This window comes from Nothobranchius furzeri, chromosome 9 (genome assembly GCF_043380555.1).
Source record: "Nothobranchius furzeri strain GRZ-AD chromosome 9, NfurGRZ-RIMD1, whole genome shotgun sequence".
Taxonomy (NCBI): Eukaryota; Metazoa; Chordata; class Actinopteri; order Cyprinodontiformes; family Nothobranchiidae; genus Nothobranchius; species Nothobranchius furzeri.
The window spans coordinates 4,576,019-4,601,037 of record NC_091749.1 but is presented as its reverse complement, the minus strand read 5'-3'; the positions used below and the strand labels follow the sequence as shown (position 1 = coordinate 4,601,037).

Here is a 25,019-nt window from a genome sequence, read left to right as displayed (position 1 = left end):
TGTGTGTGTGTGTGTGTGTGTGTGTGTGTGTGTGTGTGTGTGTGTGTGTGTGTGTGTGTGTTCGGTGTTGAATGGTTCTGGTCCAGACGGGCTCCAGACTTTAAAAGGCAGCTCTGGACCGCCGTTCTTCCGGCTGGCTGCGAGTTGACTGATGAAATTCTGTCAGAGGAATTATGATAATCCCTTCTTGAACCCGTCTTAACTCCCATTACAATATCTAAGAGAGCCCTGAAGCTAATAAAAGCACTATTAGCTCTTGTCAGGATCGTTTTAGCTCTCATCTAATAATCTAATCTCAAAATTCATTTCATCAACCTGCCTGTAATCTAATCCTGCTCTGAGCTGAACTTCTCCATCGCTAACACTTGTAAAAACCCTCTAACCAGATAGGTCTGAGCCACGTTGAGCTGTGTGAATCCACTCTTTTGCTCCGTTTCAATAAAGCAGCTTATTACATCCCCTGCAGCAACAATTACCACAACGAGTCCCTGACAGCTTTACATAAACACACCAGCTGGTCATAAAACCTACGGCCTTCTATTCGCGTGAATCTGTCCTTGTTCTGCCCCTCGTTATTAACGCCCTGACAATCCCTCGTGAACTTCCTGCATCAGCCTCGGTCCAGCACGGGCCCTTTTCTCCACCTTAACGCTTCCATCTGAACTGTAATTAGTGCAGCAGCACGAAGCTTAGCGCTCCACGCTGCTCTCAGCACCAACCAGGGTAGCTGCTAGCTCCTAATCCCTTGTCCCAGACCTGTCCTCCTCCGTCTCTCCATCTCCTCGCCTCGCCTGGTCAGGGTCGTTCGCTGGAATTGGATTAAATCAAATCAGATCATAAATACAGTAAAAGCCAATGCCAGCAAACTGAAACAAAGCTAGAGAAATTCCCGCAGAGCGGGAGAAAACCATCATCGATGAGAAGGACCAGAACCGGCTCTGGTTCATTACGAAAAGCTGCTTCTGACAGAACAGCAGGACTCTGATCAGGAGACCAGACCCTCCCAGTTCCCCAGAAATCCTCCCAGGAGCGAGCTTTTTGGTTAGAAATCAAGCATTTCAAACGCTTTCAACTACAATCTTTAACAAATGTTTTAAAAAACAAATGACTGACTTTCAACACTTTTGTGATCCATTTAAAGAGCAAGTCACCCCCAAATAAACATTTTTTTTTGCTGATAAACTAAATAAACGAGTGTCTAATCGTGCTGCAGACACGTGTCGTCAATAATTTGGCACTTCAGTGCATCTTAGTTAAAATTTAAATATTCTGCCTAAAACTGGCAGTGTTGTGCCGTTGTCAGGTAAAAACTCTGCACTGTATTTGAATTTAAATCTGCCACCGCTATTGGCTAAGAAGTATGCTATGATGTAAACTGGTACATTATGATGTCACAATGCTGTCATGAGCCTGTGTGTGTGTGTATTTGTTAGCAGCTCCGCCCTCTCGGTCTGCCAGGCAACAGCATTTGTTGCATTTTTCAAACATGAAGTGGGAGTGGCATTAGACTCTGGTAGGGGGTGACTTGCTCTTTAAATAATCCATGTCTAAGTTGGCTCAGGTGGTCGCACTGTTGTCTCACGGCAAGAAGGCTGCAGGTTTGAATCCCGGCTACTGTTTTGGAGTTAGCGTGTTGCCCTCGTGCATGTGAGAAAATGGGAACGGCATGAGGATGTAAACGTTCTGATTCCTCTCACGAGCCACGAATCCTAACGTGATGCCGTGTATTTTTCATCATCCTGCCCCCTCAGTGGCTGGTTGAAGTCCGGCTGAAATAAATCCGCTTTTTCTTTGTTCCTATGAGCAATTAAAGCTTTAAACGAGTTAGAGTGAGCCGGGCATGCAGCTGGTCTGGTCAAGCGGACGGGTCTGGAGGATGAATGTTCCTTATGCCGTCTGTGTCCTCCATCTGATGTTCTGTAGAGCCTGTGACTGTGCTGCTAATCAGATTACCTAGCAGGGTTCTGACCCGGGTCCCATCCAGACCCACCGACCCCAGCGCCAGCTCCGGTTCAACTCGCTTCACTCCATCGACGGACTAAAAGATAAGTGAGCAAACCGCCGGCGCGATGTTTCATAGCATCAGTTATTGTGACTGAACAAACCCAGCATCAAACCAACAATGACACACACACACACACACACACACACACAGCAACAAGTCTGGAACCGTTGCAAATGACAGCTCCACCTCTGCTGCCATCAGACCCTGAGGTGGGTTGGAGCTCCGCCAACAGCTGGAGCCTTTCCAGCAGCCCCATGTCTTATTCATGGCGTCCCATCAGCTCTCATCACTAATCAGTCAGACTCCCCCGCTTACTGGCGTCAGCGTGCTCACATACCAACACACACTAATCACAGACATCAGGAAGGGAGAAGGCTGATGTACAAAACAAGATAATCAAATTTGCATCAACATGTGTGCTCTATGTGTGTGTGTGTGTGTGTGTACCTAATCCAGGTCATAAGCTCCACGGTGTCTGGGTCATAGAACTCCCTCAGCTCTGACAGCTCCTCCATCAGCTTGGGCCAGAACTTGGGAGAAAATGAAGGAAAAACTCTGTTAGAATGAATCAAGTCAAAAAGCTGAAAATGCAAATTCCACAAGTTCTAAATTCATTTCCAAAATGCAGCAAAACACATCAGCTTCTTGTGCTTCAGCTTCCATTTGGGCCTTTTAGCCTTCCTCGGAGCTTTCATTAAGGGTTTGCACAAACTGACCTCAGCTCAGTGCTGAGGCCGCCAGGACGAGGATGAGCAGAAACACCAACCTTATAATACAGCCAGCAGAAGATCAGCAGAGGAACCGCGTATCTGAAAAGCCTCAGCTGCCAAAAAAAGAGAAATGAAAACATTTTAGCAACAACAAACCTAAGCTGAGAAAATCAGAAGAGCTCAATGGCACCTCACACCCAACCATCACTACTCTGCACCCTGCTGTTGGCTTGTTGTAGCCACACTGACACCTAGTGGCAGTGAGCAGAACTACACCCATGGCCCTTACCTGCACACAGCGCTGCTCTACATAATTAACATCAGTGATGACTGGACGTTACATTTAAAGGCAAAACAATGAACAGTAAAGACATTTAAATAAAACAATCAGTTATTTTAATCGATGTTGCTCAGAATACCGCTGATAAAATGCACTTTTCCTTTAGAGGCTCGAGTTTATTCATAAAGACACAAAAAGAGTCATGTTTGGAGCTGCTGTGAGCACGTACCAGGACTTTGGTGTTGCAGCGAAGAACCCTGAGCACCAGAGTCCACACCTCAGTCCCACACACACCATAAGCTGCCACTGCACACATGTGGCCGGTCCAGATGTACTTCATTCTGGGAAAAAAACCAACAGAGGCACCAGAATGAATCAAGTTACGTATTTTGTCTGCAACAAAAAGGCAAACAGCAAAAACTTGTAGTTCAGTCATGATTAGAGAAGCTCCTAAACCCAACCCTAGAGGTGGAGAAAGGGTTGGATTTGATTTAGAGCCAAATAATAACCGACACAGACTTCAGATCAAACACACAACAAAAAGTGAACAGAGCTGGAAGAGGTGAGACAAAGCTCCGATGAGAAGTGGTGAAGAAGCGGACGAGGGGAGGAGAAAGGAGCTTCTGACAGAAACAAACGGCTCCCAGCACTTTTGGCCTCTCTCTCCTAATCAGCAGATCTGAGGAAGCGCGTCAGTTTCCACCGAACAAAACGTGTGCAGCAACTCTTGTGAGTGTATTCACCTGGTGTTTTACATTTACTAGAGCAGAGATGCCACGTTGGTCGAGACCACACCTCATCATCTCCTGCTCAACATGTGAGCTTATTATTAAATCGTGTGGTGGAAAAGATGGCATGTTTCTGAATATTCCCTAAAACACCCTTTAGCTGCGATGACATCGGAAAAGGGTGGCTTGCCACCTCCGGGTCGGGGGAGAGGTCCTACCTCAAGTGGAGGAGTTTAAGTATCTCGGGGTCTTGTTCACGAGTGAGGGTAGGAGGGATCGGGAGATCGACAGGCGGATTGGTTCGGCGTCTGCAGTGATGCGGACGCTGACCCGATCTGTCGTGGTGAAGAGGGAGCTGAGCCAGAAAGCCAGGCTCTCGATTTACCGGTCGATCTACGTCCCAATCCTCACCTATGGTCATGAGCTTTGGGTAATGACCGAAAGAACGAGATCGCGGATACAAGCGGCCGAAATGAGTTTCCTTCGTAGGGTGGCCGGGCTCAGCCTTAGAGATAGGGTGAGGAGCTCGGACATTCGGGAGGGACTCGGAGTAGAACCGCTGCTCCTCCGGATCGAAAGGAGCCAGTTGAGGTGGTTTGGGCATCTGGTCAGGATGCCTCCTGGACGCCTCCCTGGGGAGGTGTTTCGGGCATGTCCTGCCGGCAGAAGGCCCCCGGGTCGACCCAGGACACGTTGGAGAAGTTACATCTCCAATCTGGTCCGGGAACGCCTTGGGGTCCTGCCGGAGGAGCTGGTGGACAAGGCCGGGGAGAGGACGGCCTGGAGCTCCCTAGTTGGGATGCTGCCCCCGCGACCCGGACCCGGATAAGCGGAGGAAGACGAGAGAGAGAGACGAGAGACGAGAGAGACATCACAAATCAGCACCGTCTCAACGAGCCAATGAGGATGTAGAACCTGGACCAGATTATCTGTGGTTCTGTTGATGGTGAACGAGTTGGGCAGCTTCATAGTCTCCTCCAGCGGGGCGCAGAGCTCCTAAACGGGATTAGGTTCTGGACTGGAACAACCACATTCCTGTGTAGAAAATAATGCGTCATCTTTCAGAATCAATCTTTGACAACCTAACCCTGATAAGTCTGGTCACCATCATCCGGCACGTCTGTGCCACAAGGGAAAATTAAATCAGCTGCCGGTAAATACCTGCTGGTTCAGTTCTGACCTCATTTCTGTATTTGGGCTCAGAACATTGATGAGCTGAGAGCTGAGGTCCTGAAGCAAGCCCAGATCACGGTCCCTGCCGGCTCAAGGCATGATGGGAGCATCACTTCATCCACGGTTGATCTTAACCTGGTGCTCCCATTACTACCAGCACCAAACTGGCTAAAACTTGACTCACAAGGCCACAAGAACATTTACATAAAACATTTGTTCTCGATTAGCCCTGCGATGGACTGGCTCTCTGTCCAGGGTGTACCCCGCCTGATTGACCGCTGGACATAGGCACCAGCCCCCCCGGGCGACCCTACGTGGACAAAGCGGGTTCAGACAATGGATGGATGGATTTGTTCTCAATTAGACACACAAGCAGGTGTTTTGCGGCTCTATGCAGCTGTTTAGTCTCAGTATTAATACGCATACACACAAAATAAAGGCAACACTTAAACAACCCACTGTAACCAAGTCAGTCACACTTCTGTGAAATCAAACTGCCCATTGATGGACGATCAGTCCCACATGCTGTTGTGAAAATGGAAAAGACAACAGGTAGAAGTTATTGGCAATTACCGGACACCCCCAATAAAGGAGAGGTTCTGCAGGTGGTGACCACAGACCACTTCTCACTTCCTAGGCTTTCTGGCTGATGTTTTGGTCATTTTTGAATTCTGGCGGTGCTTTCACTCTAGCCGCGGCATCAGAGAGAGTCTACAACCCACACACGTGGCTCAGGTAGAGCAGCTCGTTCACGATGGCATATCGATGTGAGCGGTGGGAAGAAGGTTTGCTGTCTCAGTCAGCGTGGTGTTCAGAATATGGAGGTGCTACCAGGAGACAGGCCAGAACATCAGGAGACATGGAGGAGGCCGTAGGAGGGCAACAACCCAGCAGCAGGACCGCTGCCTCTGCCTTTGAGCAAGGAGGAATAGGAGGAGCACTGCCAGAGCCCTGCAAAATAATCTAAAGTGGGCCACAGATGGGCAGGTGTCTGCTCAAACGGTCAGAAACCAACTGCATGAGGGTGGTATGAGAGCCCATCAGGTGGGGGTTGTGCTTACAGCGCAGCACCATGCAGGATGTTTAGCATTCACCAGAGAACACCAAGATTGGCCAGTTCACCACTGGTGCCCTGTGCTCTTCACAGATAAAAGCAGGTTCACAGTGAGCAGACGTGACAGTCTGGAGACGACGTGGAGAATGTTCTGCTGCCTGCTACATCCTCCAGCATGACCGCTTTGGCAGTGGGTCAGTAATGGTGTGGGGTGGCATTTCTTTGGAGGCCCCACCGCTCTCCATGCGCTCACCAGAGTTGGCCTGACTGCCATTAGGAACCGAGATGAGCTCCTCAGACCCCTCGGTTGGCCCTGGGTTCCTCCTAATGCAGGACCTTGTGTGGCTGGAGTGTGTCAACAGTTCATGAAAGACGAAGGCACTGACGCTATGGCCTGGCCCGCCTGCGCCCCAGACCTTAACCCAGCTGAGCACATCTGGGACATTGTGTCTTGCTCCATCCACCAACACCACGCTGCACCACAGCCTGTCCAGGCCTTAGTCCAGGTCTGGGAATAGATTCTTCAGGAGACCATCCACCACCTCATCAGGAGCATGCTCAGGTGTTGTAAGGAGGTCATACAGTACAGGTACATGGAGGCCACACACACTACTGAGCCTCATCACAACTTGTTTTAAGGAGATTCCATCACCGCTGGATCCGCCTGTAGTGTGTTTTTTTCCATTTTCAGGCTGAGTCCAAATCCAGACCTCCATGGGTTGATGAATCAGATTTTCACTAATAATGTTTGTGTGATTTTGTTGTCTGCTCATTCCACGTGTGTAAAGAACGAAGCGTTTAATAAGAATGTTTCACTCATTCTGATCTAGGATGTCTTTTTTTACTGTTCTCTTTAGTTTTTGAGAGGCGTGTATATTACGAGCTGAGCTCGCTTCACACCATGTGTGCACAAACTATCTACAGTTGCAGACTCACTATTTCTTGTTACTGAGCCAGGTTTGGCGTTCTGAGTTATGCAGAATAATGCAGTTTGTTGCTTCTATTCAGAGGTTTTCACAACAAGACACTTCCCCAAAATATCAGCAAAGAAGCCAACTAACCACCACGAGAAACCCGAGTTAACCCGGTTAACCCGAGTTTTCTTCTTCTTTGTTGGGTTGTAATCGTTTAGAGCTAAACTCGGGCCATGTCTGTCATGTCGATTACGTTTTACTGTCACTTCCCCTAAAAGTAAGGAACAGAATGTGTGACAGAGGAGAAGCCTGGAAGAACAGACTGACGTCTTATCGTCAGTAGGAACCAAACTCACAGTCTGGTTGTACAAGAACCAGCAGGAGTCCTGGTTGGGCCAATACTCCTAAAGTACTTTAACAAAAGTCCACAGGGGACACAGATGTAAGCCTTCTCTGTGTCCAAAACCAGACTAGTTGGGCCAATGCTCACGATAAAGCATCACAGCGCTGCTCAGTGATCCACTACTGGCACACAAACCACGGTGCTTCTCAGAGAAGGAGCAACATGGAAAATCTGCCCCTTTTTTGCTCTTTTTTAAACACAGAAAGGTTTTTCTTTACCTTGCTGACGTTTCATTTGCGTCTGCAAACATCCTCAGGCTGACGCTGATGGTGGTATCACTTCTTACTCCGTTTAACCACGGGCAGCAGAGGACGTTGTCGCCCTCTACTGCCCGCTCTCCTCTCTCCGACGATGCAGTCCCATGCACGATCCAACGTGTAAACCCCATCGTCTCTGTTCATGGTCCCACATCCACGTCTCCTTATCTCTATAGCTTCCTTGATCCATCATTTGTATTTCTGTTGTTCAGTGTTTATGATCCTTGTGTTGTCCCAGTCCATTACATGGTGTTCTCTTGTGCAGTGATCTGTTACGGCTGACTTCTTTATTGTGCTTTCTGCTTCTTGTTTTGCTGCTCTTGTGTGTTTTTGACTTGTTTCTATTTTCTGTGTTCTATTGTTCGTGTGTTGAGTTGGCGTCCGGGTTCTCCTGTGTATGTTTTATTGCAGAGTTTGCATGGGATTTCGTAAACGACTCCACATTTAAGTCCAGCTGGTATCTTGTCTTTTGGGTGCACTAGTCTGTTTCTAACTGTTGTGTATGGTTTTGTTGGTGTGTTTATGTTGTGTTTTTTCATTGTTGCTCTTATTTTTTCTGTTATGCCTCTGATGTATGGTAGGGTTATCACTGGTTCTGGTTCTTGTCTTTCTGGGTTTCTGGTTCTTTGCTTTGGTTGTTCTTTTCTTTCTGTTGTTGTTTGTTGTTTTCCTTTGTTTATAGCCCATGTCGGGTATCCGCAGGTCTTAAAAGCGTGTTGTATGTGTTTGTCCTCTTGTTTACGGTCTCTTTCTTCAGTTATCATGTTTGCTCGGTGATATAATGTTCTGATTACTGACATTTTGTGTATGGTGGGGTGTTCTGATGTCCATGATAGAAATTGGTCTGTGTGTGTTGGTTTCCTGTATGTGTTTATGTTTAGGGTCCCGTCGGTCTGCCTGGTGATTTTCACGTCCATAAAAGCTATGCTGCCTTCTGTTTCTGACTCATAAGTGAACTTTATGCTGCCCGTGTCGTCCATGTTATTCAAGTGTTGTGTTAGTGTTTCTGTTTGTCCCTTTGGTATGATTTCCAGTATGTCGTCTATGTAGCGTTTCCATAGTTTTATTTTGCAGTTTGGGGGGGGGCTACGGCTTTTTGTTCCAGGTCTTCCATGAAAAACTGGCACAGGGTGGCTGATAACGGGTTACCCATGGCGAAGCTTTCCAGTTGTTTGTATATTGTGTTGTCGTATGTGAAGTAAGTGGAGTTAGCTACCAGTCCTATCAGTTGTGCTATGTCGTCTGCTGTGAGGTTTGTTCTCTTGTGTAAAGTCTTGTCCTGTCTGATTCTGTTAACTACTACGTCTATGGTTTTTTGGGTTGGTGTCTTTGTGAACAGGGATGTGACGTCATGTGAGATGAGTATGTCGTTATCTTCTATTGTAATCTCCTTTAGTTCTTTTGCCAGGTCTATGCTGTTTTTGCAGTGTTGGTCTGTGTTACCAAATAACGGGCTGATGATTTTGCTGATTTCTCTTGCCATGATGTATGTTGGTGTACCTATGCTGTCTACTATTGGTGTAAGTGGGGTGTTTAGTCTGTGTATTTTTGGAGTTCCGTAGATTCTTGGTATTATGGTTGCTGTAGGAATCCAGTGTTTGTACATTTTTCTGTTATTTTGCCTTTTTCTTGTAGTGGCTTCAGTAATTTTTTCATGTTTTTCTTAATGCCCGCGGATAAACGGAGTAGGAAGTGACGCCACCATCAGCGTCAGCTCTGAGGATGTTTGCAGCCACAAACGAAACGTCAGCAAGGTAAAGAAAAACCTTTTCTGTGTTTAAAAAAGAAAAAATGGAATTTGAAGACAATCACAGCAAGAACGTACAAAAGATCTGCCCCTGATGGTGTCTCCCATGGCATAGGTGTTGGGGAGTAAATACCACCAGTGATGATTTTTCCTTAAAAATAAAGCAGAAGATCCAAACAATCTAGAATCTGGTCCTGAAGGGCTGGTATCCAGCACATTTTATTTATTTTTATACCATGTCCTGTCTGGCTGTGAAGCAAGCAGAATTGATGTCTGAATGCTGGTGACAAGCCTTACAGATTTACTCTCAGGTGGAGCATCAAAGCGTCTGCTTTTAATGTCACGCCTGATACTTAAAACTTTATTGTTGTTGTTTTTGAATGCTTTGTAATTCCGACCAGACACGGAGTCAGAGGTGAAAGAGAAAGGAAAAGACAAAGGGTGGGGAGAGAGGGGAGGGAGGGGGTGGGGGGTTCCACAAAAATAAACAATAATGAACAAGAGTCTGCTTCTAGACCTGCAGAAAAAGACAAAAAAATGGGACACAACAACAATACAACAAGATCAAGCTATCACTGCGTCAACTTGATGATGAAATATATAATCAACATTAACTGAAGAATCACGATAATAAATCACAGTGCATTAAGTGCCCACCACAGCCTTAAGACATGTGTTGAACGTGCCCAAGCCCATACTTTTGAGAGCACCATGTGAGCACCTGTGTGTGTACACGCGCTTGTTTATTTAAGGTTTCTCTATAGGAGCGTCCAACAGAGAGTGTGAGGGACCACAGATCCGCCCCCCAAAGATGTGCAGGAGACGGGGGGAGCTCCAAGTCCCAGACACATTTTAGTTTTAACTCTGCTTCAACACACCTGATTTCCCTCAGCAGGTGACTAACAGACTTTAGCAGAGCCTGATGAGCTGCTGCACGGGTGATTTAACCACTGAATCTAGTGTGTTGGAGCAGAGAAACACCTAAAACGTGCTGGGTACTGATCCTCCAGGACCAGAACTGAATACCCCTGGTCTAGACCAATGGTGTCCGTTACTTATCCTTGAGTGTCATTATCCTGCGTGTTTTAAATGTTGTCATGCTCTAAACACCTTCAATGCTTCAAGTGCTACTGATACCTGTCAACAACCCACTGATTTATATTTGGTGTGTTGGAACTGATGAACATTTGGTTATTTAGGGACGTACCCATCTAGGGCCTGGATCGGACACCACCGATTGAGATGAACTGAGCTTTTTGTTGCATGGAGTCAAGGTTGTCCCGTCTGAACTTTTGTGGTGAGTCAAAATTCTGAACAGAAAAATCTGAAGAAGTTTTTGTGGCCTAAAAACTTTGTCGTACAGAACTAAAGTCAATGCATGCTGCATAAAATAACAACGGTGTCTAATGTGTTTGTGCTTTAGCGTGAGTGGTGTCGGAGACGGAGCTTGGCTCTGATTGCAGCTAAAGCAAGTCATTAAGGGCACTGTGAGAAATGGATTCATAACACATTTGAATTTATAATACGCAAGTAATTAAGTTATCAACAAAAATACTACGCTGGAGGCATGCTCACATCTCACCTCATAGTGCTGAAAGCCAGGATGCCATAGAGCACCGTGTGCAACAGATTATAGGCCACATCTGGGCGGAAAGCCTCCACTCTTCTCTCCGCAGCTCCTCTCTTCTCTTCTACCAGACCTCCTCCAGGACTGCTGGATAGAAAAAACAAACACAATAAGACAAAAGACAACGATGATGCATAAAACATTACAGCCAGAAGCTTGTGGGGAGGCAGGAGGGTAGGTGGGTGGAATATATATAATTCAGATTATTCTGATTTCAGTAGCTCATATTCAGATTTCATTAGCAGGTTGCACACAAGTGGACATGCAATGATGCACACCCACGGCTGTTTGTGTCTGCAGGAGTCAGCACACAGACAATACGAGGGAGGCCTGAAGGCGATTATGCTACTCCCACGATTTGGCCTCCTGCACCGAATCAGGCGGACACTGGCTTCTGTTTGAATATAAATCAAATCCTGCTCTTCCCACTACGTGACGTTGGGCATACTGGATTAAATTAATTCCTGAACTGGCAAATAGCCTTTTGTTCTATGAGGTTAGTATTCCAACCGTCCAGCAGGAGAGGGCGAGTTGAAATGCTAATGAGATTGGTTCAATGCAGCCTCTCACCTTGTGCCACTGGCAAATGGGCAGATTATTCTGTTTTTCAAAGCACGAAACAAAATTAGGGAGACAAGGGAACAGCGAAGACCCGTCTGGGTTTTAGCTTCCTGATAAAAATCCGGATCTCATCTTTCAAGCTAAAAAAATCCCATTATTTTTTACAAGACCTCTCACCTTCCAATTATACACACTTGAGTAACTCCTCTGACCATCCATCCATTACACCAGCTTCACCCCAACACTAAAAGACAAACACTCGTGCACCAGCAGCCAATTTAGAAGCAGCCATTAACCTCACATGCATGTTTAGGACAGGGTATCTGCAGGTTTAAGGGAGCCAAATTTAAGACTTTTTAAGACCTTTTTTAAGGCCACTTTGTCCAAATTTAAGCTATTTTTAAAATTAAATTTAAGCTATAATTTCCAGCTATTGCCTGGATCCGGTGCTGACCACGTCGCGAACGTGGGATTAACCATCCAGTTACCATTAAACTTGCACTTCCCATGGCGCAAGCTCCCACTAGCTTAACCAGCTAATGTGCTCATCTAAAAATAGCCCCCTTTCACAACCAACTGAATGTGTACGGTTCCGCTTACGCCAATATCGTACACAAAAAATGCTGAACACCAACTAGAAATTCACGAAAATTTTTATAGAAATAAAATAATCTTGTTTATTGGGTCTTTGGTAATTTAAGACCTTTGGAAACTGGATTTAAGGATTATTTGTCATTTTTAAGGATTTTCAAGGCCTTAAATTTGGAAAAGTAAATTTAAGACTTTTTAAGACTTTTTAAGGACCCGCGGATACCCTGTTAGGAAGACTGACCGCCATCACCGACCTGTGAGCTGCTTCCTAACAGAGCGAGCAACAACTTGTTCTGCAGCCAGCATCCAAAGGTGAACCCTGCTGTAGGCCTTCTATCACACAAGAGGCTTTAACAGTAAACTTTGGTCTGCCTTCATCTAGTTTCCAAGAGGTTAGTCTTTCCAACTGGTCTTTAGTGCATCACAGATCTCCGCCTTAGGAAAAGCTTCCAGGGAGATCGAAGCTCATCGGGAGAGACGAAGTCGTGTTGGCCACGTTAGTAGCCGGTGAGTGAGTGTTCAGAAAGGGCAAATCAAGGGACATTTAAGTCATTTCTGAAGGAAGTCTCAGCTGGATCTATCATCTGGAGAATGGAATGTATTTAGCAATGAAGACATAAAACAAACATGTCTTTAATAAACTTATTTAGCTACTTGGCGTAGACGTTGATGAACGTGTATTTTTCTGTAGCTGATATGTGGAGGTCTTGATCAGGTGATGACCAACGTGTGCTGCCGATTGCAATGAATCAGTGAATTCAATAAAAACATTTGTTTCCCTTTAAGGAATAACCAGCTCAGCTCATTTATCTAGACTGGAAGTTGACTCGCTTGAGCAGTCTAAACTACTGCCTGACATGCTTTGGAACTATAGCAGTAGACATGATATTTTCAGGGTACACCTTTCTCTACATAAGTAGCTACATCTCCCTCCTAGCCAGACGTGCAGACACCACGTACCTGAGGTTCTGCAGTGCTGCCACTGCTAGCGTACCACAGAGCAGCAGCACAGTGAGCATGTAGGGGTATAACAGCAGGGTGCCAGCCAGACGCTCCAGCGTGTCCAAGGGCAGCAGGCCAAAGGCCTCTTCACACAGATACAGACCGGCATCAAAATCCCTGGAAACATGAGCAGAGGAGTGTGGAAAGAGAGGAGGTGAGAAAGTGGAGGAGCAAAATAAAAACAACACAGGGAGGAAGCCAATGACCGAGCCTCTATGATTTACTCTTGGGTTGTTACCCTGGTTTGATTCTGACTGAATAACTAAAGAGCAGTTCTGACAGTTTTCTCATGTAGCAAATCAGCTACTATGGAAACCCAAACAAGGGCTAAGAAAACAACGTTTCTGCACAAACTACAATTTCAACCTTTATTTCATAAGAAGCAAAATAGAAGCAGCTGAAATAATTAATAGAGCTTTGATCCTTTATTTCCTAATTGATGTAGGAAAATGCATAAACGTTTAGTTTCTGGTTTTACGGCGTCACTAAGTTGAACCAAGTAGCAATATACTGTTAGAAATGATCCAATGAAACATCAGAACAACAATAATCTCTTTAGAGGGCCAATTTGTATTTCAGATCCTGAATTACAAGACTGAAGCCAAAAAGGCTGATTCATTCATAACTGCTCAAATTGCAGCTTTACAGTTTCTATGAAAAATTCTAATGTGAAACTAACCCCGAAGCCATCCTTATGAACAATGAAATTAGTATTTATCTCTGGGAGGAGGTTTGGTTCAGGCCAGGAAATACTGAACAAAAGGATTAAAGCACGCAGTAAATAATGCAGCTTCTGTTTTCGGGACTCTGGAGCATCTTCATGTCACTTTGGTGGGGCTGAAAAACGTATGTGTACCTTCATTGTTCTGCCAAAATAATGCCAGTTTCCATGGAGAACATGTGCACACATCCTGACCCTATACAGAAAATATCAAATGTGATGGTAAACTACCAAGTACTGGATGACCAGGAACCTGGAGGTCCATGCACATTTCTGCAGTTATCTCAGAAAATGTTTTCCTAATGTGATTTCTTCTTCCCCAGTAAGTGAGGCAGCATCAGAGGTAACTATAGAACCTCATCTGTGTTTGAACCGTTTTGGTCCAGTTGACCATTTTTATCCAAAGTTCATGAGAAAATAGTGGTCAATCAAGTATGTGAGCATCTAAACACTAATGATCTGTTTGAGGAATTTCAGTCTGGTTTTTACTATAGATATGCTTCCAATTGGTAAAATCATTAGACAGCATGGGATAAACTTCCACTGTTTAGCTGACGATACTCAGTTATATTTATCCATTAACCCTGATGAACCTAATCGGTTAGGTAGATTACAGGTTTGTCTTGAAGACATAAAAAAATTGGATGACGCAAAACTTTCTGCTTTTAAATCAAGACAAGACTAAAGTTCTCATCTTTGGACCTGACATTCAGAAAAGGAAATTGCTTAGTCAATCACCTGACCTGAATGGCATTACATTAATCTCCAAGAACAAAGTAAGGAACCTTCTTTGACCAGGGCATGTCATTCAAACCCCACGTTAAACAGGTTTGTAGGATTTCCTTTACCTTCGGAACTTGTTAAGATTAGAAGCATCCTTTCCAGGAGTGATGCTGAAAAACTAGTTCATGCATTTATTACATCAGGACTGGATTACTGTAATTCATTACTCTCAGGAAGTCCACAGAATGTAGTTAAAAGTCTTCAAAATGCTGCAGCTAGAGTTCTGATGAGAATTAAAAAGAGAGATCATATCTCTCCTGTCTTAGCTTCCCTACATTGGCTACCTGTTAAATTCAGAATAGATTTTAAGATCCTTCTTCTCACATATAAAGCTCTTAATAATCAAGGTCCATCATACATCAGTGATCTGATTGTTCCATATGTTCCTAACTGAGCACTTCGCTCTCAGACTGCAGGTCGTTCCCAGAAAATCTAAAAATTGGATGGGAGGCAGATCTTTTAGTTATCAGGCTCCTCTCCTGTGGAACCAGCTCCCAGCTTTAGTCCTTCAGGCAGACACCTTGTCTACTTTTAAGACTAGGCTTAAAACATTTTTATTTGATAGGGTCTATGGTAAAAATCTGATGTTAGCCTAAATTTGGACAAGTGGGGGTGTAGAGGGAGGTGGAGTGTACATAGAATACTTACTAAGAAATCACAATGTAACCATAGAAATATTACTTGGTATAGTTGTTGTGTGATTGTGTGTGTGTGTGTGTGTCTGCTCTGTCTTCTCCATCCCCAGTGAGTCGTGGAGGATGGCTGCTTATACTGAGCCAGGATCCTCTGGAGGTTTCCTTCCTATTAAAAGGGAGTTTTCCTCTCCATTGTCGCACTAAATGCTTGCTTAGTATGAGGATTGCTGTAAAGACACTGATACTAGTCAGTAACTCAATGCAACCTGCTGGGTTCCTTATACAGGAAACTTTTTACTTATTGGCTTAATGAGCTGACCTGTATTGGAATGTTTACTGTGAGAAGTGTCTTGAGACGACTCTTGTCGTGATTTGGTGCTATATAAATAAACTTGAATTGAATTGAAGTTTAACTTTAAATGACATTGCCATGGTAACTCAAAGATGCTATAAAAGTAACAGTACAGTTCTCCTGATGATGTGTGTGTGTGCTTGTGTTCGATTAGATGAGAGCATGAACGTTATTCTCTGATTCGGTTTGATATGGATCTCACAAATGATGTGAATTTTAAAGACTCACTTTGATGCTAAGAAAGTGCTTGTTGTTGTCAGGCAGGTTTTTGTTTTTGTTAGCGAGTACATAGCAAAGTACTCCAAATGCTCATCTCACCAAACTTACATCGTCAAACCAGACAAGTAAAAGAAGAAAGGAAGAGTTTAGTGAGATTCACTTCCTCCTTCCAATCCAAAAGAAGAAACATTAAATGCAGAGAAAACCACCATAAATCTGGCCACTGGGGAAGAAGAGTTTCTGGTGACATCAGATATGCCACTAATTCTTTGATGTTTTTTAAATACAAATTTTACAAGCTAATACATCTAAATCTTGGGAGCAGCAGACTGGGGTCGTGGTTCCCCCCATTTAAAAAGGGAGACCGCAGGATGTGTTCCAACTACAGGGGGATCACACCACAGAGCCTCCATGGTAATAACTACTCAGGGGTTCTGGAGAGGAGGGCCCCACAGATTGTTGAACCTCAGATTCAGGAGGAACAATGTGGTTTTCGTCCTGGCCCTGGAACACTGGACCAGCTCTATACCCTTAGGGGGTCCTGGAGGGTGCGTTGGAGTTTGCCCAACCATTCTACATGTGTTTTGTGGATGTGGAGAAGGCCACGTCACCTGGGAGGCCCTGTGGGGGGTACTCCGGGAGTATGCGGTACCAGGCTCTCTGATACAGGCCGTTAGTAGCCTGGCCTGCCAGAATCGTCCTCTGTTTAATTCTGCACAGAGAAAGAGTCTGGTTACTCAAAGGCAGAGAGGCGCATGGGGGCGGGACTAGGCAACTCAAAAATAACCAATCGGAAAAAAGACGGAAATGCTGACTGCACCACGCGACGCTGTAGTTTTTCGGCTGTAGTAAAAAAAGGCGTCTGGCAATGGCGCAAACACTGGACTCCACCAAGGCTGCCGTTTGTCACCGATTCTGTTCATAACTTGTATAGACAGGATTTCTAGGTGCAGCCGAGGTGTTGAGGGTATCCATTTGGTGGCCTGAAGATCAGGTCTCTACTTTTTGCAGATGATGTCGTCCTGTTAGCTTCATCAGAACGTGATCTTCGGCTTTTGCTGGAGCAGTTCGCAGCCGAGTGTGAAGCAGCTGGGATGAGAATCAGCCCTCTAAATCCAAGAACATGCGTCGGAAAAGGGTAGAATGCCTTCTCCGGGTCAGGGATGAGGTCCTGCCCCAAGTGGAAGAGATTAAGCATCTCTGAGTCTTGTTCACGAGTGCATCTGCAGTGATGCGGGCGTTTTACTGATCAGTCATGGTGGAGAGAGAGCTGAGCCGGGAGGCAAAGCTCTCAAATTATCGGTCGATCTTCGTTCCTACCCTCACCTATGGTAACGAGCTTTGGGTAGTGATCGAAAGAATGAGATCACGGATACAAGCAGCCAAAATGAGTTATCTCCACAGGGTGGCTGGGCTCTCCCTTAGAGATAGGAAGCTCGATCATATGGGAGGGGCTCGGAGGAGACCTGCTGCTCCTCCACATTGAGAGGAGCCAGTTGAGGTGGGTCGGGCATCTGACTAGGATGCCTCCTGAACGCCTCCCCGGTGAGATTTTCTGGGCACGTCCAACTGGGAGGAGACCTAAAAGAAGACCCAGGACACGCTGCAGGGACTGTCTCACGGCTGGCCAGCGAACGTCTTAGGATTCCCCCCGAGGAGCTGGCCCAAGTAGCTGGGGAGAAGGAAGTCTGGGCCTCCTGGTTTAGGCTACTGCCCTCACGATAAGTGGCCGAAAATGAATGGATGGAATAAATCTCAAATCACGTGACAGACATAGTCAAAACACACAATCATTTATCATTTAAATTGAAGTACAACTTGTGTGTGATTAAGGGTGTAAAGCAAAGCAGATCAGAGAAAAGCTTTCACAGCCCCGTTCGCTTCCATTAATTTACTTTTTGGTCCAGGAACCCAGGAGCCAACCAGAAGGGGAGGAGAGCTAGGCTCCCTATGAGTGCACAGATCCAGAGTCAGAGCTTACTTCACAGATAAACAGCCATTAGATCTCTTACAGAAACTCTGGATTGTTTCATAGTAAATGTACAGATGTGAATGGGTGAAAAGGTCTTAAACTACAGCCATGAATCCACTTCCTGTATCGCATTACTGTGGTGTAAACATGTTGGTTTGTCTTTGAGGAAATCTTTGGCACAGTAGAACAATACTGCCTATGATAAACAGCCATGTGGATAAATTCCTCAGCTGAGAAGTCAGCTCACACAAAATAGAGTGAGACTCAAGGGATGGAACAAAGAAAGAGTTGGGGGGAAGAAATAAGTGAAAGAGAGGGAGGGAAATGGGAGCAGGGGTGAGGCAGAGTGAGGCCAGCACTCCCCTCAGCCTCCTGAATTATTGAAGCAGCAGTTATGCAGCATGGCGTAGGGAGCTGTGTTATCTGTTGCCCCTGAGCAGCCACCCTGTGGCTGAGCTGTTCAACACACACACACACACACACACACACACACACACACACACACACACACACTGATCGATGGGTGGTCCAGTGGTGTAATCTGTTATTCACACACATTAATACTGCAGGTGCTGTGAATCTGGTGCACGGTGAATAATGTAGTCACTCTGGATCAAGTCCAACTCTTAGGCCTAGTCCACACGTAGCCGGGGTTTTTTTAAAAACGAATATCCGCCCCTCCAAAAACTTGCATCCACACCACCTCGTTTTAAAAAGAAACTCTATCCACACGTACCCGGATAAATACGTTGTTAAGGACATGCCAGACCTGTAGGCGGCAGTACTTCCCCCGTTCTTAACCTCGTCCTTCGTCTGTGGTCTTCCGCAAGGAGCAGTAATTCCGCTTGCAAAAACAAACAAGCAGAAAGCGCTTGGACAATTGATGGATCGGGTAGTGACAGAGCGCAGCTCTGAGGGCATCCATGCTGTCGGCTAGTGTAAACACAGGTCGCACACGTGATGTCAGCATTTTTTTTTGTCGCGGAAAGTGACGCTGCAGACCTTAAAACTCCGGTTTTGTCTGTCCACACGCAGACACCCAAAACGGAGAAAACGCAGATCTTCACTTTGGCCGGAGTTTTTAAAAAACTCCGTTTTCGTGTGGATGACAGGCCAAAACGTAGAAAAATATCTGCGTTTTGGCAGATCCCCGGCTACGTGTGGACAGGGCCTTATATGTGTGTGTGTATGCATGCATGCATGTGTACTTGTGCGTACGTGTGCACATGTGCATGTGTGTATGAATGTGTGTGTGTGAAAACGTATAGGTCCTTGTCAGGTGGCGTATCGGGTGCTGTAGCGTGTTGCATGATGGGATAGCTAGGTGTATAAACAAAGGAAGCACCAGTCGTTTTGTGTGTTTAGAGCTTATAAACCTGCAGAAAATGGTACACCCCTGTAGAGTGAAGGGCTGCAGAACGAGTCTGTTTAATTAAAACAATAATATGTTGCTGGACACGCTGGTCAGCTTGTTCAGACTAAATATTAAAAAAAATGAAGGAAAATTAATTGTGAATTATTTATTATTATTTGAGAAATGACGAAAGGAAACGATCATGGCCTTTTTGTTTTTACTGTCGGTCAAAATGAAAACAAACATGTCTAGCTAACCTCTGACTGTATTGTTTATGTACCTGCTTGTATTTTATATTAATAATAAATTGTTTTATTTGGACTCATTCGGAAATTCCAGCGTGGAGCAGCACCTGCGCTAGTGGAGGAATGTTTCTGGACGGCTACTTTTTACTTTTACTTGATTATGAAGAAGTTTAAGTAGCACTACACTTACTCAAGTGATATACGTTCAGCAGTAATGAAACACCTGAGCTCCGTTTGTTTCCTTAGAGGTCATAGGGATCTACAGTGCCGATTGCAGACAATTTCCTACAAATTCCGATCTCTAGCCTCCTTCGCAAGTTAATCCCTGTGAGGGATGCGTTGGTCCTTGTTATCTTTATCCATTCTTTTCACTCTTGTGTGCTGAGTGCAACTTTGGTTGAAGTTTATCCTCGCAATGCAAGTCATAAGCCTAATTTATACTCCTCCATCTGCTCCACGAGGGAGGGACTCGCACGGATGGATGGAGACATTTTACCCTCATACTTCTTCGTCTCCTGGGGACTGTTGCAAAGCAATTCCCTCTCAGGACAACAGAGGGCGTAGCGCTGTTCTGGGGTATCCTGTCATATCCGGTCCAAGAAAGTTAATTTACTATTGTGTTTATGTTGTGTTTTATAACTTTTTAACACGGACAAATTTGTCTCTCATCCTCCTCCACCTCTAAACCCATGTTTCCTGTCATTTCCGTCGACGAATCAAACGCTTTCTGCGCATCTTTTCACTGCTCTGGTCACGGGGGAATAAGAAGTTCATATTTTGAGAGTTTTGCTGCGAGGGATTCTTCAAGCTGCTCTGTGTCTGCTGATAGATGTCCTCTGCTCTCTTCGTGTTTTTGAGGGCACAATGGTGGCGCTGTAGACGACAGCGGCGTCCTGACCAATCAGTAGCTTGCTTTCTTCGTCTCATCAGATGGATGTTTAGAAAAGAGAGCTGGATTTCGTCCGTCCTTGCGAGGGCTCTCCGGCAGACACGCAAGGACGGATAAAGGCGTCGCGTGTCTCTGTCCCATCGACATATAAATATATGGACAATGGGTTTCCATAGGCTCCAATAACACGTTTTTGAAGAAAAATGGGAGGTGGCCACCACCGCCATTTTGACCGTGTCACAGGTTCCGTCAAGCCCAGATAATTCCACAAAAGGGAAGAGAGGAGGAGCTGAGGGTGGGGCTGTAAGGCTGGGATCAACTGACGACACTCGGTCGAACTAGCTACAAGCTAACCTGAAGCTAACCCAAAGCTAACGCGGAGGTGGGAGCTAAGCTAATGGAGGTAGCAACCTAGCTACAACTGGAGTTAACTGTGCACAACACCAGAGCTTCTGAGTCAGATACGCCGGGCTGATCGCTGGGTAAAACCGGGTGGAACACAGAGATCTCCGAGACCTCCACAAGCCGGCTGCCCGCGCTGCAGACAGAAGCCGCGATCAGACAGAGATGTGCCGAGCTGCGGGGAGGAGAGAACCGGGTGGAAAACCGAGGTCTCCCGAGAGCTCCACAAGCCGATAGTCGGAACCCAGCTCCACCAACATGTTATATTTCAACCCATTTTCTAAAGTACAGCATTATGTTAAATGCACTGGGTTTTACCCTATTACATTTAAATTTCATGGTTAAACAGTACATGTTAAAATCTAAGCTCAGCTCGGCAGTGACCTAAAATACATAAATATAATTTTACTTCCCGAAAAAAAATGAAGTGGAGACTCCTTGGACGCTCTATTAGTGCAATTAATGCCACAGCAAGTCATTTTGTCCAACAATTGCACAAAAAATATCCAAACAAGAATCCACACACACAGAGACTCAAAATCCCGGAACAGTTTCCAGGCCAGACCGAGGCTCTACTGAGGCCTTTCCACGGAGCTAGCTCTGTGGTCACGTGGGTCTGATGCTCATTAATTATACAGAATTTTAGGCTTTTAATACACTTAAACAGAAGAGTGAGAAAAAAATTCACCCCCCTCAGAGTTGTCATGAGTGTAAACTAGATCATTTAAACCAAAAACATGTTTTGGTACCAGGCTGTAAACATGTTTATTTCTGCTGTGAAATTGGTATTTTTAACATGGGAGTCAATGAGGATTTGCTCGCTTCTGACACCAGCCCCTAGTGGATGAGGGTGGAACTGCAATTTATTTCACTTCCGCGTTTGCCTCAATTTTTGACCCGCATTGTGGGAGCTTGCTCTGTCCCAATGCAGAAGTATAAATTAGGCTATACACCCAAAATGGCGCTACAGGGGTGTGGTTGACAAGCAGGTCCCGTGTCTGACAAAGACTGATTTTTGCCCTCTATTCAGCCGATAAAATCCATAATGGCTCCATATATTAGCTTTTAATGTCTTTGAAGAAGATTTAAAATCAAATATTTATGCAGCAGTAAACAAAAAAAAAATGATTAAAGTGGTTCCCAACCTAGGGTCCGTGACCCCCAAGGGGGTCCCCATAATTTTGTCTGAACTAAGGTTGGGAGATTACCAAGATTATATTTTTAAAAGACCAGAGTTAATATTGGGACGGCTTTTCCTGGGTGGAGAGATCTTCTTGACGGCATGTGCTACGGACTCTGACCTAGCCGTGCTGCTAATGGATAGGTAACAAATAAATGATTTCACCGGGGTTGTTTTTGGTCGGGCATAAATTTGTTATACAGTCCTCATAAAACTTTATTTAAAGCTGAAACGCCACTTAATGTGTTTGTTTGAGCACGCGAGTTGGAAAACAGCCAGTAAACATGGCATTTATGTGCGACAGAGATTTTATTTTATGAAAGTGACGTTACGCAGCAAGCCTCTAGAGGGCGACAGAGCCACCACTTATATCCACAAAGTTCAGGAATGTGTCGTAAATGTCTTTATGTGGGTTGGAGTTAGGCGGCCCGGACACAGGCAAGGGGTCCTCAAGGAAAACAGGTCGGGTACCACTGGTTTGTGTGTGTGTGTGTGTGTGTGTGTGTGTGTGTGTGTGTGTGTGTGTGTGTGTGTGTATCTGTATGGGTGTGTGTGTGTGTGTGTGTATCTGTATGGGTGTGTGTGTGTGTGTGTGTATCTGTATGGGTGTGTGTGTGTGTGTGTGTGTGTGTGTGTGTGTGTGTGTGTGTGTGTGTGTGTGTGTGTGTGTGTGTGTGTGTGAGCATCCATACCTGGTTGAGCCCAAAGCAAACTTTGATTTGATGAATTTAAAAATGTGTTCATCAGATCTGAGCTGAAGGACTTTCTGCAAACACAAATACACACGAGGTCACATGAGGTCATCTGGTCAGGTCACGTCTTCAATATAGTGTGTGTGTGTGTGTGTGTGTGGGGGGGGGGGGGGGGGGGTCATATCAGCATAATAATATCAGGGTACATGCAGGAATCTGCTAAATAAGGATCTGCACACTTCAGTCTGCGATGTGGGAGTTTATTGGTCAAGCTTTTGGTCAGAGACCTTCATCCTGACCGAAAGCTTGACCAATAAACTCCTACATCGCAGACTGAAGTGTGCGGATTCTTGTTTTGTTTATTCCACTTTTTGATCCAGCACCTTTCTCAGACGAGCGGCGACTCCTTCTACTCTACATGCAGGAATCTCAAAATTTAATGTAAGACTTTTTCAAGACTTTTTAAGACCTTGTAAAACTAAAATTAAGACTCTATCGTAAAGAACTAATCAACTGTTAAACACTCATATGATGTTTTAAATTTGTTTTCCACTTCATGTCGGGTTACGTCACATCCGGGACAGCGAGGCAGTAGCAATAATACGTGAAGCCACGTGGTACAAAAATGCAAACCGCGCGCATAGAAGAACAAAATATATGTATTTTTAGTTTACATGCATCTATTTTTCATAGCCACGGATTAGTGACAACTAAAATAACTCCCCTCAAACGAGGTCCTCGCGTGCTGCAGACGTGCATCTATTCTACAGCGGGTTTTGGAGTGACCTCTGACATTTATATACTTTTATTTTATTGTTCAAGAGAGCTAAATATAATAAACCGAAATAACTAATCAGAACATGATTAGGGATCATCATATAATAATTAACTATTATTATGAAACTAATTCACTAAACACCAAACATAAAAACATCTGAAAATATTCCAAATGACTGTAATCATTCTTCAGTAGGACGAGCAGATCCCACACGTGGACAGAGACTGCTCACTGTGGGACGTGGAGCTTCAACATCACCAGATATGGTTAATATGTATTTTTTTTTTATATTTTCTGTCTTTTATCTCTAACACGACAGTTAAATATACATACAATTATTACATAAATGATGTCTTATATGTTCTATTTGAATTAAACGTGAACAAGCAAACAGCAAAAGCTTCAATGCTGTTTCTCAGCTCCTCTCCGGCGACCACAGCTTAACTCAGACTGGACCTTCTACAATGGCTCTGAGTAACTTTAGTTACAGTTACTTTAAACAATCAACTGATTTTATAAATATAGACAGGCCCACTATAAAATAATGAAGGTTTAAGCAGCTTTTTAAAGTTTTCACTGAATATTTGTGCTGACTTTCCACAGCAGAATGATGGTAAAAGTTCCAGAAACATCTTTAGATCTATTTATGTTTATTTTCCACTAAAAACATCTCACTGAGAACAGATCCATGCTGTTTTTCAAGTGTTTCTTCTTGATTTCAAATCTCTTACATAACATGTAGGGAAGACGTGTCTAAAGGGTTTGGCCTGTATGCACCTGAAACAACAACCGCAGCACCTAGTCTGTCTTTGGGCTAGGATGGACCTGTCTAATTCCTGGGAAAGCTGTTTGTGACCAACACTTGAACTCACCCGACCAAAGACTCACCTTCCCTAAAACAAAAACGTTGATTCACGTGAACGCATTTGGTTTCATAAATGGACATTTTCGCTGAAAAGCGTCAAGTTTGCAAGTATGAGACGAACGTATTTCAAAATTCCACCAATACGAACCAAATTTAAGACTTTACTAAATCAATTTAAGACTTTTTAAGACTTTTAAGGGTCTTAATTTTCCTTTCATCAAATTCAAGACTTTTAAGGCTTTTTAAGACCCCGCGGATACCCTGATGATGCAACTGGAAACCGGAGAGAGCGGAGACAGAATAACGAGACAGAAGAGGAGTGAGAGTCAAGGTGAGTGAAGGGTGAGGCGGAGAAGCACCTTGGTCAGAAAGTTGATGATGACGGTGAGAAGAAGAACCGCAGCACTGTGGAACAGAACTTTGCCCAGACGTACCAGCAGTCCTCCAGTCTTCAGACCAGACTGATCGAGCACAGAGAAATAATCAATATCTCTGTGATTGTGTCAGCACAGTTTAACACTTCTAGATATGAGATAGAAGCAGAGACATTTTAAATAACTCTTCAAATAAAAGCTTAAAAAAATATAAGTTAACAATGAAATGAAGTCATCAGCAGCAACTTTTTCAACAACAGGGTATCTGCAGGTTTAAGGAAGCCAAATTTAAGACTTTTTAAGACCTTTTTTAAGGCCAATTGGACCAAATTTAAGCTACTTTCTAAAATTAAATTTAAACTATAATTTCCAGCCATTGCGAACGTGGGATTAGCCATCCAGTTACCATAAAAGTTGCACATCCCCATGGCGCAATCTCCCACTAGCTTAACCAGCTAATGTGCTCATCTAAAAATGCCCCCTTTCACAACCAACTGAATGTGTAC

General features: G+C 44.7%; 1 protein-coding gene across 5 annotated transcripts in view; it reads right to left on the bottom strand.

Annotated features, from left to right (window-relative positions):
- dpy19l3 (dpy-19 like C-mannosyltransferase 3) overlaps positions 1-25,019 on the bottom strand; it is a 107,406-nt gene that overhangs the window by 28,170 nt on the left and 54,217 nt on the right. For 2 of the 5 annotated variants that reach the window (XM_054732673.2, XM_015953863.3), the window contains 7 exons: positions 24,499-24,600; positions 22,497-22,570; positions 13,011-13,169; positions 10,854-10,982; positions 3,225-3,336; positions 2,772-2,828; positions 2,453-2,535 (listed from right to left, as the gene is read on the bottom strand). In XM_054732673.2, coding sequence (XP_054588648.1) covers positions 2,453-2,535; positions 2,772-2,828; positions 3,225-3,336; positions 10,854-10,982; positions 13,011-13,169; positions 22,497-22,570; positions 24,499-24,600 — 716 coding nt within the window. Of the gene's footprint in view, positions 1-2,452; positions 2,536-2,771; positions 2,829-3,224; positions 3,337-10,853; positions 10,986-13,010; positions 13,170-22,496; positions 22,571-24,498; positions 24,601-25,019 lie in introns of all 5 variants that reach the window. The other 3 variants (XM_015953864.3, XM_015953862.3, XM_054732674.2) reach the window with 2 other exon arrangements.